Genomic DNA, 17,511 nt, shown 5'->3' with positions numbered 1-17,511 from the left:
AATTTAAAAAGCGGGGGAAGAGAGGAGAGATTTGAACCCAAGCCCTCTAAATCTTGGAATCTCAATCTTAGGCCTCCGTTTGATAACTAGATTCAACATAACATATTCAAATGCATTTGATAACAAAAATTAGAACTTTTGAATTAATTGAGTGGAACCAAATATTCTAGACAAAATTTACTCTAAAAAATAATTAATAAACTAACCACATATCAGTTAATATGATATACACTCAAATGCATCAAATATGATATTTAACAATTTAATAATTTAATGAATTTCGCCTTCAGATTTTAAATTTAATATTTTAGTTTTCAAATTTCAATTTTATCAAATACACTCTAAGCAGACTAAAACCTCATCGGCCGATGCATATATCGTAATTACTTTCATGACATACATTACATCCAAAAACACATTTATGATTTTTTTTCTCATATCAAGTGGAAAAAATTTATCGGTTCCCTTATTGTTTTTCACGTAAATAAATGGAAAGAGTAGGGTGGACTTGAATGTCTTCCCTTACTGAGTCTTTATGTCGTTAGCATAAGCAACCCCGTGAAGACGTGGACCCCATCGTCGACAGAGACTAGTGTGAACAAATGCTCCTTTATATCTTGACTGCATTCATTTGAAGTTAACCGTCCTATTTGGGGTCTACAGAAGAAGTTTCAATGGTAAAATGCGTAGGCCTTTTGTGCGTTTACTGGCTAAGTCTTCCCTTTACTTGGAATGCCTATAAAACGTCCCTATTTGGGGTCTACAGAAGAAGCTTCAATCGTAAAATGCGTAGGCCTTCTGTGGGTTTACTAACTAAGTCTTCCCTATCGTAAGTTTAAAGTCCTTAGAAGTGCACAATTAACAATTGCAACTCTCTTCCGTATAAGGAAACTTGCTTCTTTGAAAAACAATTCCAATGGGCTTCAATCGTTTGATTTTACCGATGCTCTTGCATTTGGTAATTGCCTTGATGCTGTCTTCCGCTTCAACTTTGACATCCCCAACATTTTCTATAGCGATGCCCGGCTGCCAAGATCATTGTGGAAATGTAAGCATTCCATTTCCATTCGGTATTACAGAAGGTTGTTACCTTAACGAACAATTCTTTATCAACTGCACCAACTCTTCAACCTCTGTCCCTCAACCAGTTCTGCATAACAGTACAATCAATGTCACAGAAATATCTCTGGAAGGTCAGGTGCACCTTATGCAGGATATAGCATCTGATTGCTATAATAAAAACGGAAGTTTATTGAACAAGAAGTCACCATGGATAGAATTATCCGACCGTTTTACCTTCAGCAGTACAGCTAATAAATTTATTGCCGTTGGCTGTGATGCCGTGGCTATAGTTTATGGTTTTGGTCAAAACCGGAGCTACACAACTGGATGTGTCTCTTTCTGTGATTATAAGGAAGATGTAATTGATGGCTCTTGTTCCGGCATCGGTTGCTGCCAGACAGATATCCCACCAGGGGCATGGAATATTAATGTGAGCTTGGCCAGTGTTAATAACCACACCAAGGTGTGGGGTTTCAATCCTTGCAGCTACGCTTTTGTGGTCGAAGAGAAGGCTTTCAATTTTTCTGCAGATAGCCTCACCAACTTAAGCGATGATTTAAGTCTTCCCGTCGTGGCCGATTGGACCATTGAGGAGGTGTCATGTGACGTTGCCCAAAGAAACACGACCTCTTATGCATGCTCTGGTAAAAACAGTCACTGTTACGAACCTTTCAAGGGGTTGGGATACCGTTGTTCTTGCAATCAAGGATACGAAGGCAACCCATATCTTCCTGATGGTTGCCAAGGCATGTGCGAAAATTTTGTTAAACTCGTCTAATAAACCAGTATGTATATGTGTGTTTCAATTCACATTTCAAATTATGCTTCTGCTTTCTATTTTTTATTGAATTCTACAGATATTAATGAATGCCAAGATCCAACTCTTTACAATTGTACGAAGAATAGTGTTTGTCACAACACATTGGGCAACTACACATGTCCTTGTCTCAAAGGGTATCATGGTGATGGGAGAGGTGGAGATGGCTGCAGTCCTGACCATATAAATTGGTCTATGATTGTTTCAGGTTAGTCTACACTTTGAAATGATTGGAGAAGCAAAGGAGAATTTATCACTATGGATTGAACCATCTCTTAAGTGGTGTGATAAATATGTGCTGTATCATGAGAGTATTAAATTAAGATAAAATGAAGATTTCTTGAAACCCGTTCCATTTGGTTTAAGATGGCAACTAATCATAGTATAAGAGAGAAAGAAACCTAATTCTTTTCTTTACCAGGTAGTGAGAGAACATGAAAGTTGATAATCACTTGCAAAATTAGAGTCTTTAGCTGCAAAGTATCCGATAGATCTCATCATTTGCTAATTTTTCAGTCAAATTTGTCAACAGGTGTTGGCATAGGCACAGCAATTCTACTTTTCTGCTGCTTTTATTTGTGTTTGGAATTGAGGAAAAGAAGGGAAAACAGATTGAAGGAGGAGTTTTTCCGGAAAAATGGTGGATTAATGCTACAGCAACGACTGGCTCAAGAAGGAAGAAACACAAATGTTGCTAGAATTTTCACTCTTGAAGAACTACGAAAGGCAACCAATAATTTCGAGGAAACTCGAATTATTGGTCGTGGAGGATACGGCACAGTTTTCAAAGGAATCTTAGTAGACCATAATTCTTGTACTGTTGCCATTAAGAGGTCCAGAGAAGTTAACGAAAATCAACTTGATCAATTTATTAATGAGGTGATTATGCTTTCCCAAGTTAATAGTAGAAATGTCGTTAAACTTCTAGGATGTTGCTTAGAGACGGAAGTGCCATTACTTGTTTATGAGTTCATCGACAATGGTACTCTCTCCGAGCATTTAAGCAGCACAACAAAATCACATCATCTTTCTTGGAATATCCGATTAAGAATAGCATCAGAAATTGCCGGAGTTCTCTCATATTTGCACTCAGTAGCTTCACCACCGATTATCCATAGAGATATCAAATCGGCAAACATACTTCTAGATCAAAACTACACTGCAAAAGTCACAGACTTTGGAATATCAAAATTGGCTCCTTTAGATGAAAATCAAGTATCTACAATGGTGCAAGGAACATTTGGCTACTTGGACCCCGAGTACATGCTAACAGGTTTGTTGACAGAGAAAAGTGATGTTTACAGCTTTGGGGTAGTTCTTATAGAGCTACTGACAAGTAAGAAGGCATTATCATTGGATAGAGTGGAGGAAGAGAAGTTTCTTGCGAATTATTTCATTTCTTCACTGAAAAGTGGTCACTTGATCCAGGTTCTTGATCGCAACATTATGTGCGATGTAAGTATTGAGCTTTTGAAAGAAGTTGCAATGATTGTTAAATCTTGCTTGAGTGTAAAAGGTGAAGATAGACCGTCTATGAAGAATATAGCAAGAGAACTTGAGGTATTGGAAATAAGAGCAAAGCAATCTCCAATTCAAGTTTCTAAGATTGATTTCACCGACACTGAGGCCTCCTTGCTTGGTATGCAATCAACAAATGCACATGTCGACGGTGGTGATTCTAACTGCATACATACTGAGAGTCATAGCATAATGGAGCATATGATGGTACCAATTGCTGGTGGGAGATGAATGATAGGGTGTTCTGGAGCTGCAATTTTCGACTTTCCAGTTCTGGTGCACTTCTTCATTTATTATTACGAGCTCCTCCTAGAAATGTCAAATGGAGTTGAATTTTCAGCAGTTTTCTCGCAATTAATTTTGATTGTGTGTGAGTAGATTATTTGATCCAAGGCCTCTCAAGTTGAATTGTAGTTCAGTTCTGCTGGGTTATGTAACTCTTACAATATTTAGTGTAAAATGGTATAAATTTGGTCTAAGCATAACATTCGACTGAGTTGGCGTAAAAATCACGATTAAATCAAAACCATATGAGTTTACACTGGAAGTTATAAGAATTAATCAACTGAACCTAACTACAGAGACCTCAACTTGAGGGCACCACTTCAGCAGATAATGATAATTATTTTTACATGACTGATTAAACAAATAAAAAGTGGTACTATTGAGATAAGGAGAATAAAAAGCACCAGCAACCTGTTGGATGCTGCACCTTCTCACTATTAGCCTAAACCTCCATTCCCACTGTACTGATATGACAGCTTTCTCCTTGAAGTTTATTTATTGAAAGCTATTAAAAATATCCAGAAAGCTCTTAACTAAATTAAAACTGATTTATATTGAATGAGTAGTGGAAATTGAGAACAAAAAAAAAAAAAACCCAATTGCAAGAGATAGTGCCCAACCCAGTGAAGGACGTCTGGAGGGAAAAGATGAGGAAATTGCGAACTTTTGAAGTAGAAGAAAAATAAGAGGGTAGATGCTGGGGCTAGTTACGGGAGGCAAAGGACGGGCAGGGGACAAAAAATAGAACTACTGGTACGAGGAAGATGGGCAGCGGGATGCAGGGAAGGTGGCGATTCGTGGCAATGAATTGAGACGTTTCATAATATCATATTCTCAGGAGCACCGTAGCAAAACATTGTGCTAGGGGGTATGCTGCATCCATCCAAAATACTAGCCCAGAGTAATCAAGCAGAAAGTCTTGAACTGTGAAAATATTTTTCTATTACGGGTTTCCTCTTGCCCTGGGCCTTTATTAATTTAGTCCGCGTCGTGTAAAACATTGGGAAGTGGCCACCATATCAATTTGACTATCTATATAGTGATGGCAATGGATGCAGAGTAGTACGAGGGTAACCAAAAAGATGCATTTTCGTGTCCAGACTTTGTTGCAAAGACTTAAAGACTTTTAACCAGCTGCGAGGTTGTACAGTACTAAGAGACGATTCAATTCCATATTACAAGGCCAAAGATTCCACTGGAAAGACAAAGTCGTGGTCATATCTTTGTGGTCATTCGAACTTTCTGCTACTCCTGGAAACCATCGCATCTTGGAAAAACTGGATGATTATGTGTGGCCCATAAGACTCAGCAATTTCATCCGAACTTTATGTATTATTTCTTCCCATCGAATTGTGTTTGATGAATAATATTGATTATAATTGCAACTACTACGTTCCACAAGAATTTTTTCCAGGAAGGAGGAAACCGTTCCTAAATTCCGACCCCTTCAAAGGCTTTCCGCGTTTAATTTTTCTTTTACCTAATAATTTTTTTGGTTGTTTCATAGTTATTTTTTTCTTGTTGTAGTCTAATTACTCATGAATTTGCTTTCCTTTCCCTTTTTAATTGATAAATAATAATAATTTTGTCAGTGAGATTCTTAATGAAATTTAGATAAGAGTTTTGTACAAATTATAATTCCTTGCTGTCAATTATTGGTTTTTAGGTTTTTTAACATATCATATTGTCATCCAAAAGAAGAAAAAAAAGCATTCCATGCACTAGAACGGCCTATATGAAGACTTGTTTGGCCTCCAAAGCTAGAGTGGATTGATATTTCTATAAATTAAAACATGGCCTCCTCCAAAGAACACCACATACAAGTTAAAACCTCATTATCCCAAAACTAAGCAGCCATCCCAGTCCAAAGCTTCCCCAGCTATGAAATTTGGTCAGGTTATACTTTTCATATTGATGGTGTCCTTAAAGCCAGCTATCACCCCGGCGGCATCATACCCTCCTTTACGCATAGCGAAGCATGGCTGCAGTGATACCTGCGGAAATATAACGATCCCGTACCCATTTGGCATGACAGAAGATTGTTATCTGGAGTCCAACTTTTCAGTCACTTGTAACCATTCTTATAATCCTCCCAAATTATTTCTACAAGACTCAAACGTTAACGTCACAAAAATATCCCTTGAAGGTCAATTGAACATTCTCAAGTTTGTAGCTCGCAAATGTCCTGATCATCCGGAATCTGATGATGAACCCTCTTTCCGATTTCCCGAATTCACAATCAATAGTACCGTTAACAAATTCACAGCAGTTGGCTGCGACACCTATGGTTTTCTCCAAAGCTTCCACTCTGTCAAGGGGACTACTGTAGATCAAACTATCGGGTGCATCACCATGTGTTTCAACCCGTCTGCCGTGGTTAATGGTTCCTCGTCCGGCCGTGGATGCTGCCAGACATCAATCCCGCAAGGAATGACAAATTTCGAGTTGAAAGCGGAAAGTTATTACAATCATAGATATGTTAAAGAGTTCAGTCCTTGTAGCTTTGCCTTTGTGGTTGAAGAAGGTAAGTTCAACTTTACTTTCGACAACCTTACCAATTTACGGGGGGTAGACAAACTTCCTGTGGTACTTGATTGGGGGATTGGAGATGAAACCCAGACGTGTGAAACAGCAAGAAAGGACTCGTCTACTTATGCTTGTCAGCATAATACCTATTGCGTAAATGGATCAGGCAATTACAAGGGATACCGTTGTTTCTGCAATGAGGGTTATGAAGGTAATCCTTACTTGCCAAATATTGGTTGCCGAGGTACGCACTTCATTGCTACCATTTTTTTTTTGGAGCATATCATGATTGCTACTTCACTTTGGACAATCATTTTGGCGCATCATTCATTGTCCATTTTACTTCTGAGTTAGTTAACCTTTACATCCCCCCCCCCCCCAAAACCACTACCACCCACCCACCCACCCAACAACCACAAACACACACACACACCACCTACTTTTTCCCGGGAAAATTACATCAATATTTGCACACATTAAAAAAGATTATTTGATTTTTTTCCTTTTTATAAAATTAAGATAACCCTTTTACTTTTTTACTTTGTGCCATGGAAAAAAGAATTTGGTTAGGGTTATTTGGAAAAAAAAATATTGTTCACAAAACAAATTCTCTAACCAACTTTTTATATCATGTACATCATATTAAAAAAAATTATACTAAATAATACAAAAAAAAATTTTCCAATGAACTTTCAATCCAAACAAACATGGTCCGATGTACTTTTGAAAAATGAGCTTTACTTTTTAAAGAAAATATTAAAAGAAGAAGGAAAACAAATCCGTGATAGATCCAACATGATTTTTTCTGGGGGTAACATTATGCAGATATTGATGAATGTCAAAAAGAAGAGACCAATGATTGCAAATTCGGAGAACTTTGCATAAACGTCGAAGGAGGCTACAATTGCTCTTGCCCGAAGGGGTACCTTAAGAAAGATGATGGAAGAGGGAGTGGAAGTTGCATCCCTAAACCTAAGAAAAGTTATCAAGCACTTGTGGCAGGTAATAGTTTGTTCTTTTTGTTACCGAAGTTCCCAAGTATTATACAGATAGGCACAAAGACCAAGCTTGGTCAAAAAGCAAATTACCGTTCTCAGATCAGCTTAATTTGCATTTTGTTTATAAACACACATACACATACGATCGACACAAGCATTGCCTATATATTGTTTCAATTTATATCTTAAATAATAAATCAGTATGTTTTGGTGGCATGGAAAATGGGTAGTACCTATTATCACAAACCACACATTGTATCTTCATGTTTTTGGTGAATTACATAAGATAGGGATTAATCATTAATGGGAGCAACCTGAGAAGGACTAGAGCAGACTGAGCCAAAACTACCTAGCTGAGTCAATGTCAACCCAAAGCTCGACCACCTCTTAATCAGGTTTACTTTTGACCTCGAATTCAGCGAAACCAAAGTCAACATTTGCCATACCCATCACAAGTGCAAATCAAAGAGAGTTAAGAGTCTGAAGCACAAGACCAATTCGATGATTAGCCACATTAATCAAGTGCCGTTATCTTTTTAATTCTAATTCAAATCTTTTCTTTTTTCGCTCTCTTATTGTATGGTTTGAAGTCTCTATTAAAGTGAAAAAGGAAAAGAAAAATTCTAGGGTAGAGGTTTTCTCCCCAAAAAATAAAATAAAATAAAAAATCTAGGGTAGACATTTTCTCACATTATTGGCTATCAGTTAAAAGCATCACATATAGAGAAACATTCTATTATTGCCGAAACAATAAACTCAGGAACAAACTCAAGCTTAAATCTTGTTAAGAAATGTAATCAACAATTTCACTAACTGTCACCCAGTTCCCTGTTGGCTTGAACAGCTTGGTGGTGGTACAGATCAGTTAATATATATACAGATGAAATATAATTAATCTTGTTTCTCTGTTCCTGTAATGTCCAAGCTTTGATGATTCTTCCTGTCGAGTTCCTGGCTATCATCCGTTTAGGAAGTAGCTGATCAGTTATGATTTAAATTTAATAATATTTGCTGCTGGAGGTCCCATTGCTTCTTGTTTTAGTCTCAATTGTTTCACCAAAAGCTCTGACGCTGCGATGATTCAGCTTCAACTTCTTTGAGTTCTAGCCATTCTCTATACATTCTGTAGAAGGTGCCCTTCATCTATGTCGATTTTATTAAATTGAAACTTGTTTAGATTGATTACCTACAAAACACAAGGTCAAACGACATTGACTACTCTACGATTTGCTTCTAGGTACTTCTCCTATATTTTGCAAATCGCCATTCACTTCCTGTAATACTATTCTTCAAATAATTACCACTTCAATGTAATACCGACCAGCCTCCAAATAGCCTTCCAATTCCACAAACATCCAACCAGCAACTTGCAAAGAATTTTACCGAGGACATAAAGAACTACAGCCACACATAGGAAAGGCACATTAATACGTAGAAAACTTAGGCATGTAAACCTTTTTCCTCTTTCTCAGACCAAAAATGCACAGGTGTCATTTACTTTATCTCCCGGCCAAAGCCACCACCCACAAGAACTTCAACTGGCAACTCGTTTGAAATCAATCTTTCAGTGTATGTTAACTGTAATATGCACCGTGCTTGTACAACAACAGTCTCGACTCTAAAAATTTGCAATCATTGCAATATTGGATTTGTACAGGTACTTTTGCGGGTGTTGGCGTACTATTTCTCATGATAGCTACTTATACCTTGTACAAAGTAGTGAAAAAGAGACGCAACAAAAAGCGCCAAGAGAAATTTTTTAAACGAAATGGAGGTCTTTTGTTGCAACACCAGTTATCTGCTGATGAAGGTGGGGTTGAGAAAACAATGCTATTCTCTGCTAAAGAATTGAACAAGGCCAGTGATGGATTCAATGAAAATCGCATACTAGGTCAAGGAGGTCAAGGTACAGTTTACAAAGGGATGCTAACGGATGGCAGAATTGTAGCAATCAAGAAGTCAAAAAAGGTTGATGAAAACCAATTGGGGCAATTCATCAACGAGGTTGTCTTGCTTTCACAAATCAATCATAGGAATGTGGTAAAGCTTCTAGGTTGTTGTCTGGAGACAGAAGTCCCACTACTAGTTTATGAATTTATCCCTAATGGAACCCTCTTTACCCTCATACATAATGGAAATAATGAGGAGCTTCCCTTGACTTGGAATTTGAGACTAAGAATAGCCATCGAGGTAGCAGGAGCATTGGCGTATCTACACTCAGCAGTTTCAATTCCAATCTACCACAGAGATATCAAATCCAGCAATATACTTTTGGATGAAAAATACATAGCAAAAGTATCAGACTTTGGAACTTCAAGGTCTGTGACAATTGACAAAACTCACTTAACTACTGTAGTTAAAGGGACTTTTGGCTATTTGGATCCAGAATATTTCCAGTCAAGCCAATTTACAGAGAAAAGTGATGTTTACAGCTTTGGGGTGGTCCTTGCTGAGCTTTTGACAAGACAAAAGCCAATATCCTCAGCAGCAACAGATGAAGATTGTAACTTGAGTTTGGCAACAAGGTTCCTGATATCCATGGAACAGGATTCTCTCAGAAATATTCTTGATCCTGAGCTCATAAATCAAGGGAATGAACAGGAGATCACAGCAGTTGCTAAACTTGCACAACGATGCTTAAACTTAAATGGGAAGAAAAGGCCAACTATGAAGGAAGTTGCCATTGGATTGGAAAGCATGAAACTATCATCAGTGCAGTCAACTACTCCAGAAAATTTTCAAAGTCCAAGCCACAATGAGGGAGAATCTGTCGTGTTTTCTGATAACAATTATACATGGACAACTGAAGGTGATAGCTCTAGATCTGTTTCGGATGTCGATCCACTTATGAATAAGCACTAGTTCATTATTCTGTTAGTGGTTAGAGTTATACATTAAGTTCCCAGATATGCTCATACTGGCCATGTCATGCCCTGGGCATCCTGAAATTTGTTATGGTAACAAATAAGGAGTTTATGTTTTCTAAAATAACTTTGATTATGAAAAATTTTTCATACTAACGTAATTCTTCAATGCTTCTTTTAGTGCCATGTGAATTTCTAACTGGCCATCATGCCCATCACTGGGAAGATCACCTATGGAACTGTTGCTTAATTCAGCTTTTAAGTTTAGCCATATTCTTTGAACTTCATTTAGTTCATGGTTGCTAGTTTCATTAATAATTTCATAATTCAGTATCATAAGTCGATGGCTACTCTGTCCATATTTAGTATAGTTGAAAGGCCTAAAATGAATTCAAAACAGCAGTATTTTCGCAAAGTTCCAACCCATTCTCAATTAGCATTCCATCATAAATATTGGCACGAAATTACACATCGACTTCTATAATACTTCTTCATAAAGCCTACACTCTTATATCAGTACAGTGAAAATTAAATTAAAAAAAAGTCATGCTTGCTTCTGAGTGCTAAACTGACTAAAACATTATCTCTCATTATATATATTGGCCCAAGATCGATTATTGTCTAGTACTGTAGGTTCCTTTTAAGTTTTTGACTCACCAGCAAAAAATTTCAAAGCGTAAAACACAATAAAGAAGCTGCGAACATATCAATGGCGAATCCTCTCTCTCCTGAAGCCGAACTAGATGAATGTGTCAGTGTTGCCCACAAGGCTGGAGGAAATCATCGGAAGATGCCTACCGTGGCCAAAGGAGACGAATCAAGTCCTGTGAAAAGAATGGTGAAGGTCGAGTTACAGAGGCCGAAATCAGAGCAAAGGAAGCCATGCTTTCAATTATTTTAAAGATGTTCCCTTCTCATGCAGTACTGGAGAAGAAACAAAGTGGAGTAATCTTCAGGCAATGGCAGAAGGGGCGGCTGCTCCTGATTTTGTTTGGGATTTGGACCTTGTTGATCGATAAGTGTAATTTTATTATTTATTTTATTATTAATTTTCTCTATTACTTGATCCAATATGAATTAATTGTTAAATTCTACTCATTTTTTATATTTTACATTTATTTCAGGAAGTAGATAGAAAATACCACAATAAGTGCCAATTTAACGGAAAAGGAGCCTAAGTAAGAGAGACTATCTCAGAGGGCATTTTTGGAAAAGAAAAACTTATGCTCATTTTGATAATTGCTGCAAGGACAGCGGAAGGCAGATTTTTTTTCTTTTCTTTTGGCCGCCGCACAGGAGCATAGGGGGAGGACCGAGATAGAAAAATTGTGCAGAGAACAGGCACTCCTTTGGAGTTGCTTTGTTTGACTTTTCTGTTTAGCTTTTTGGCAGTGATAGTCTCCCTCGTATGTGAGGATCTTTTGACTTTTCTTTGCATGACTTTTTAGTGGGTTCTTTTCCTTCTTCATACGACGCCTTCAATCGAATTAAATTGATGGCCGCGGATCTTGCTTCAATTCTGTATGGATTCTTTGCATCAAATATCAACTAATTTCTTCACTCTAATCAAAGAACAATGGAGGTTTTGATTCACCTAAAAAATTATGAGATCGATTTAATTTTATCTTTTCATTTTATTTATTAGTATTCGCATATTCTCTTATTACAGTGATTATAATTGTCCAACTAATTGATTGTCTCGAATCCGGATAATTAGTTGATTGAATAATCTATTATCAATTAGGGCATTAAATTCGTAATTGTTTAATTACTCTAAAATAATGACAAATGGCATGATTGGATTTGTGTCAGGGGAATACGCGGGTTAACCTAAAATAACCCTGGTAGTGCGTTATTTGGTTAGAATAGGGTTCCTCTAATACGTGAAGCAATTAGAAAATTAAATCTTATGGGCGTACCTAAATTTATTTCCTAATTAGAGCAGTGATTAACAGGCGTACCTTAATCACCGACGCAGTAAGGAGGGATTGACTGCCATCTCTTGTTTGATAGTTATAACCTATTTATTGATAAATAATTGGTATTGCCTTTGCTTCAATGATCAATTAGGTGTACCATTGCTGAAGTTATTTCTTGACTAGAGCCTTAGTTATCATTCATTTGATTTTAGTAACTTGTTATTTAATTTTTAATAGTTTCTTAGATTTTATTTGAATTTCTTTGATTGTCATCTTCTGCACAAAAACATTAATGTCTTTTGATTTGCATTGGAACTAAATATGTGCTTTATTCGTTAAGTATAGTCTGTAAAAGTATACACTTGCAAATGTGGCATTTGAAAAATAGGAAAGAAATGTTATTTGACTATAATTAACAATCAAAAATTGTATTTGTTAGTAATGTTACAGAAATTAAAATCAACAATTAAATTTTATAAACCGGTGTTGAGGAAACCTCCCTCAATTCATTTATTGTTTTACGAATCTTACCAAAAGCAAGCATGACAATCTAAGAACTGTAATACGAAACTAAGGAAATATATTTGCAATTGGTTGTTTTCACTATATCTTCAACAGTAGATTCAGGTGTATCTACTGGTACTTGTTGAATAGAAGATTTGGATTGAGAAGGACCAAAACTGCCAATATCAAGCTCCACCTGCTTCTGTGTACTATCAGTAGTACAAGGACTAGAAGACTCCTTTTTGGAAGATAACATAGACAATTCATCAAAAGTAACATTTCTACTGATTACAAATTTTGGGGATTTGGGATCAGGACACCATAATCTGTATCCTTTCACCCCAGAAGCATATCCAAGAAAAATGCACTTTTTAGCTCTAGGCTCCAATTTTCCATCATTCACGTGCATGTATGCTGGACACCCAAAAACTTTTAAATTGGAGTAATCAGCAAGAGTACCTGACCAAACTTCCTCAGGAGTTTTGAAATCAAGAGATGCAGAAGGAGAACGGTTGACAACATAACATGCCATATTGATTGCTTCTGCCCAAAAGTCGTTTGTCAACCCTGCATTAGAGATCATACATCTTACTCTCTCCAAAAGCGTTCTGTTCATACGTTCAGCCACACCATTTTGTTGAGTCGTCATCCTGACGGTGTGATGTCGAACAATTCCTTCATTTTTGTAAAATTCATTAAATTCACCTCCACAAAATTCCATGCCATTATCTGTTCTCAACCGCTTAACATGTTTTCCTGTTTGTTTCTCAATCAAAACTTTCCATTGCTTGAAAGTTAAGAAAACATCATTTTTATGCTTAAGAAAATAGACCCAAACTTTCCTTGAATAATCATCAATGAAAGTCAACATGTACCTGGCACCACCTTTAGAAGGAGCATGAGAAGGACCCCATAGATCCGAATGAATGTAATCAAGAGTACTTTTTGTCTTGTGAATTGCTGGGGAACTAAAGCTGACTCTTTTCTGCTTTCCAAAAATACAATGTTCACAGAATTTCAATGGACCGGTACTTTGTCCACACAGAAGTCCTCTTTTGCTCAATATGCTCAAGTCTTTTTCGCTCATATGCCCCAAATGCATATGCCATAATTTGGTGATGTCTGTATCTGATAAAGATGATGTTGAAACAACAGCAGCACCTGTAACAGTAGATCCCTGCAAAATATACAAAGTACCAGATCTGTGTGCCTTCATAACAACAAGAGCTCCTCGAGTGATTTTGAGAACTCCATCTCCACCTGAATACCTGCACCCAATAGACTCAAGAGTGCCCAAAGAGATGAGATTTTTTTTCAAATCTGGAACATGTCTAACATTTGTGAGCGTCCTTACAATACCATCGTACATTTTAATCCGGATTGTGCCTTTGCCAACAACTTTACAAACAGCGTTGTTGCCCATTAAGACAACTCCACCTTCAGTTGATTCATATGTTGAAAACCAGTCCTTATTGGGACACATATGATATGAACAACCCGAATCTAAAATCCACTCATTGTTAGATCTAAAATTATTTTCTGTTGCACAGAAAATAGTTCCATCATTCTCATCAACGGCAATACTAGCCTCGGTGGTTTCACTCCTTTTCTCCTTTTGCTTTTCTTTATTTTTCAATTTAAAGCAATCAGAGATAAGATGGCCCTTCTTTTTACAATAGTTGCACACCACATTTTTATGTCTGAATTTGGATCTATTTCTATTTTCTGGGCTTCTCTTTTCAAATCTACCCCGAACAAACAAGCCATCGGCTTAACTCCCACTAGTTTCCCCAATAATATCCCTATCTATATGCTCTTTAGATTTTAGTGCAGATTTAATTTCTCGATATGAAATTGTTTCCTTTCTATAAATCATAGTGTCACGGAAATACTTAAAGGACTGGAGAAGGGAACACAAAAGTAATAGGGCCTGATCTTCATCATCAATTTGCGAATCTATATTCTCCAAATCCATAATAATGGAATCAAATTTATCAAGATGGGAGAGTATAGATGTACCTTCAGACATCCGAAGCATATACAAACTCTGCTTCAAATATAGCCGATTCTCGACTGTCTTCTTCATATACAAAGCTTTCAATTTATCCCACATAGCCTTGGCCGAATTCTCCGTTGCTACCTCACGCAATACCTCATCGGAGAGATTCAAAATTATACTGGATCTAGCATTCTTATCCATATCAGTGAAATCCGCATCCTTTACATCTTCTGTTTTGTTCTCGATTCCATGAATCGCTAGATCAACTCCGTTTTGAACAAGAATGGCCTCCATCTTGAGCTGCCACATGCCGAAGTTGACATTTCTGTCGAATTTCTCGACAACCGTCTTTGTTATCGTCATTGTTGCCACAAAATCTGTAAGCTGAAGTTTGTCTCAAAAAACTGGCAAAACAAATATGCAAGTCTTGTGAGCGGGCCCCACAGGATAAGCGGGCCCCACGGGATAACGGACCCCACAAAGTGAACAGGCCCCACGAATAAATGGATCCCGCAGGATGAGTGGGCCCCGCAGGATGGACGGACCCCATGAGATGAACAGGCCCCACGAGATGAACCTGTCTTGCAAAATATATCAACCAGCTCTGATACCAGTTTGTTAGGACCGGCCCAAGAATAAACAAACTAAAGTTAGAATAAAAGTAGGCGGTATAACCGACCATATAATAGATAGGCGGTAGATACCAGCCATATAATAATTAGGCGGTAAAACCGACCATATAAAGACGGATAACAAAGCAAATAAAAGACACAGAAGATTTACGTGGTTCGGTCAAATTGACATACGTCCACGGGCAAAGAAGGAGCAATATTTCTACTATGAAGAAGAAATACAAAAGCCGTAGGAAAGTGGTTCCTAGGCCAAAAGGCACTTATAAAAGGTTTAGGAAATATTCCTAAACACAATACAAGAGAGCCTAAAATATTTGACTAAATGGGTTAGATGACTCAAGAACCTAATAGCCCATATAACTCTCTTGAGTGGTGCAATTAATTCCTTCAATAGGCTTCCTTATTTATAACCTTCAGCAGCCGACTTTTCCTTGCCATTGTTTGATGTGGGATGAAAGGAAGAAAACTTCCTTACGCAGCATCTGATGTGGGATGAAGAATTTTGCCACACAAGGTCAAACCTTGCGGCTCAACACTTGCATCAAAGTTAAATTCATCTTTATCACTAAAATTAGAAGCTTCGGACAACTTGGCATCTGATTGGCTCTGTGGTTCTTCCCTTTATGAACGTAGAGCCTTTGACTGTCATCCCTTGTAGCTTTTGTTAAGAAGAGAGGCTTTTAGAGTGAGAGAGAGAGAGATTGGGGAAGTTTTCCATGTATTTCACTTATCTATATACAAAGATACAAGTGCTTATTTATAGGATTACACAAGAGTAGTAATTAGATTCCTACCAACTACCAACTACTAATACCTATCAAATCCTTAATTGATACACATTAACTCCTAATAGGATATTTACAACCTCACCTACCAACTACTACAACTCAATCCAATACTCCCCCTCAAGTTGGTGCATAACTATTGTACATCCCCAACTTGCCTAATGAGTTGTTGAAAATCTTAGTCGGCATAGCTTTTGCGAGTATATTGGCTAGCTGATCTTCTGACTTCACGAACGGAAAACCATATCACTCTTTCTTCAAGGTTCTTCTTGATGAAGTATCGATCGACCTCAATATGCTTAGTACGATCATGTTGAACCGGATTATGGCTGATATCGATAGCAGCTTTGTTATCACAGAATAAGTTCATCTCTAACTGAGAAGCAAAGCCGATATCGGCCATCGGCCTCTTAAGCCACAGAAGTTCACACACTCCTTTAGCCATGCCTCTAAATTCAATTTCTGCACTCGATAATGCTACCACCTTTTTCTCTTGCTTCTCCAAGTAACCAGATTACCACCAACAAATGTAAAGTCGCCTGAGGTTGACTTTCGATCGGTGGCATCTCCTGCCCAATCGGCATCAGTATAACCTTCAACATAGAGAGTGCCGCTCTTGGAAAATAGGAGACTTTTCCCTAGAGACCCTTTTAAATATCGAAGGATCCTCATCACAGCTTCCATGTGTTGATTACTAGGTGAATGCATAAATCAACTGACCACACTGACAGCATAGGCAATATCAAGCCGAGTATGTGACAGGTAGATCAGCTTACCGACCAATCTCTGATATCTCTCTTTATCAGTCGGCTTCTGATTTGGAAATTCTCCCAACCTGTGGTTCTACATAATCGGCGTATCAGTAGGTTTACAGTCTAAAAGCCCAACTTCTGCCAAAAGATCTAGCACATACTTCTTTTGAGATATGAGGATGCCTTGTGCCGAACTTGTCACTTCAATTCCCAAGAAGTACTTGAGATTTCTGACAAGTATATATTTACGTGTTTTAAATGTATTTTATTAGTTAGTTTTGGTGTGTTTTAACCACTTTTATAGCTAATTAACTAGGAATCTAGTGAAAGTATGCATTTTGTGGTTTAAAGTGTGAAAATTGCATTTCTATGAATTTTAATGGTAAAAACTTCATGTTTTTGTAGGTTTAAGGATTCAATCATCAAATGGAATGAATTGAGAAGAGAATTGGATGATTATTGATGATTTGAAGTCGTTTAAAGAAGACATGAAGTGCAAAACATTCAAAGGAAGAAATGCAAGTGAAGACAGTTTCAACACCTTATGATATTTCAACTATATCTTGAGCTACAAGCATTGGATTGAGGTGATTCTTGAACTATTTTGAATTTAAGAGATAGATCTACGTTTGGTATGAAGACATCGAAGTCCAGTTCAGTAGTTTTCATGGTCAAAAAGTCGAAATACAGAAGTGCATGTTCATGGTCGAAAGCTAAAACAAGGTTCTGACCAGTCAAGGGTATTTTGGTCATTGCTTGGTCCACAGAACTCCATATTGGATGATTCTTGATGCACTGGAAAGCCAATGCAAAGTGCTACAACTTTTATGTTTTACATAAGAGTTAGTTC

At 37.4% G+C, this 17,511-nt stretch overlaps 2 protein-coding genes across 2 annotated transcripts; both read left to right on the top strand.

Moving 5' to 3' along the window:
• Positions 1-773: 773 nt before the first annotated feature.
• LOC140015638 (wall-associated receptor kinase 5-like) lies at positions 774-3,884 on the top strand. Its single transcript, XM_072068361.1, has 3 exons — positions 774-1,808; positions 1,920-2,051; positions 2,361-3,884. The coding sequence occupies exons 1-3, from the start codon at positions 917-919 to the stop codon at positions 3,626-3,628; spliced, it is 2,292 nt and encodes a 763-aa protein (XP_071924462.1). The 5' UTR covers positions 774-916; the 3' UTR covers positions 3,629-3,884.
• A 1,712-nt stretch (positions 3,885-5,596) lies between these two features.
• Positions 5,597-10,231, top strand: LOC140015833 (wall-associated receptor kinase 2-like). Its single transcript, XM_072068657.1, has 3 exons — positions 5,597-6,452; positions 7,034-7,210; positions 8,864-10,231. Exons 1-3 carry the CDS (start codon positions 5,597-5,599, stop codon positions 10,066-10,068), a joined length of 2,238 nt encoding a protein of 745 aa, XP_071924758.1. The 3' UTR covers positions 10,069-10,231.
• The last annotated feature ends 7,280 nt before the right edge of the window (positions 10,232-17,511 follow it).

This window comes from Coffea arabica, chromosome 10c (genome assembly GCF_036785885.1).
Source record: "Coffea arabica cultivar ET-39 chromosome 10c, Coffea Arabica ET-39 HiFi, whole genome shotgun sequence".
Classification (NCBI taxonomy): domain Eukaryota; kingdom Viridiplantae; phylum Streptophyta; class Magnoliopsida; order Gentianales; family Rubiaceae; genus Coffea; species Coffea arabica.
The sequence above is the reverse complement of the archived record's forward strand: the minus strand, read 5'-3'. Positions and strand labels throughout refer to the sequence as shown.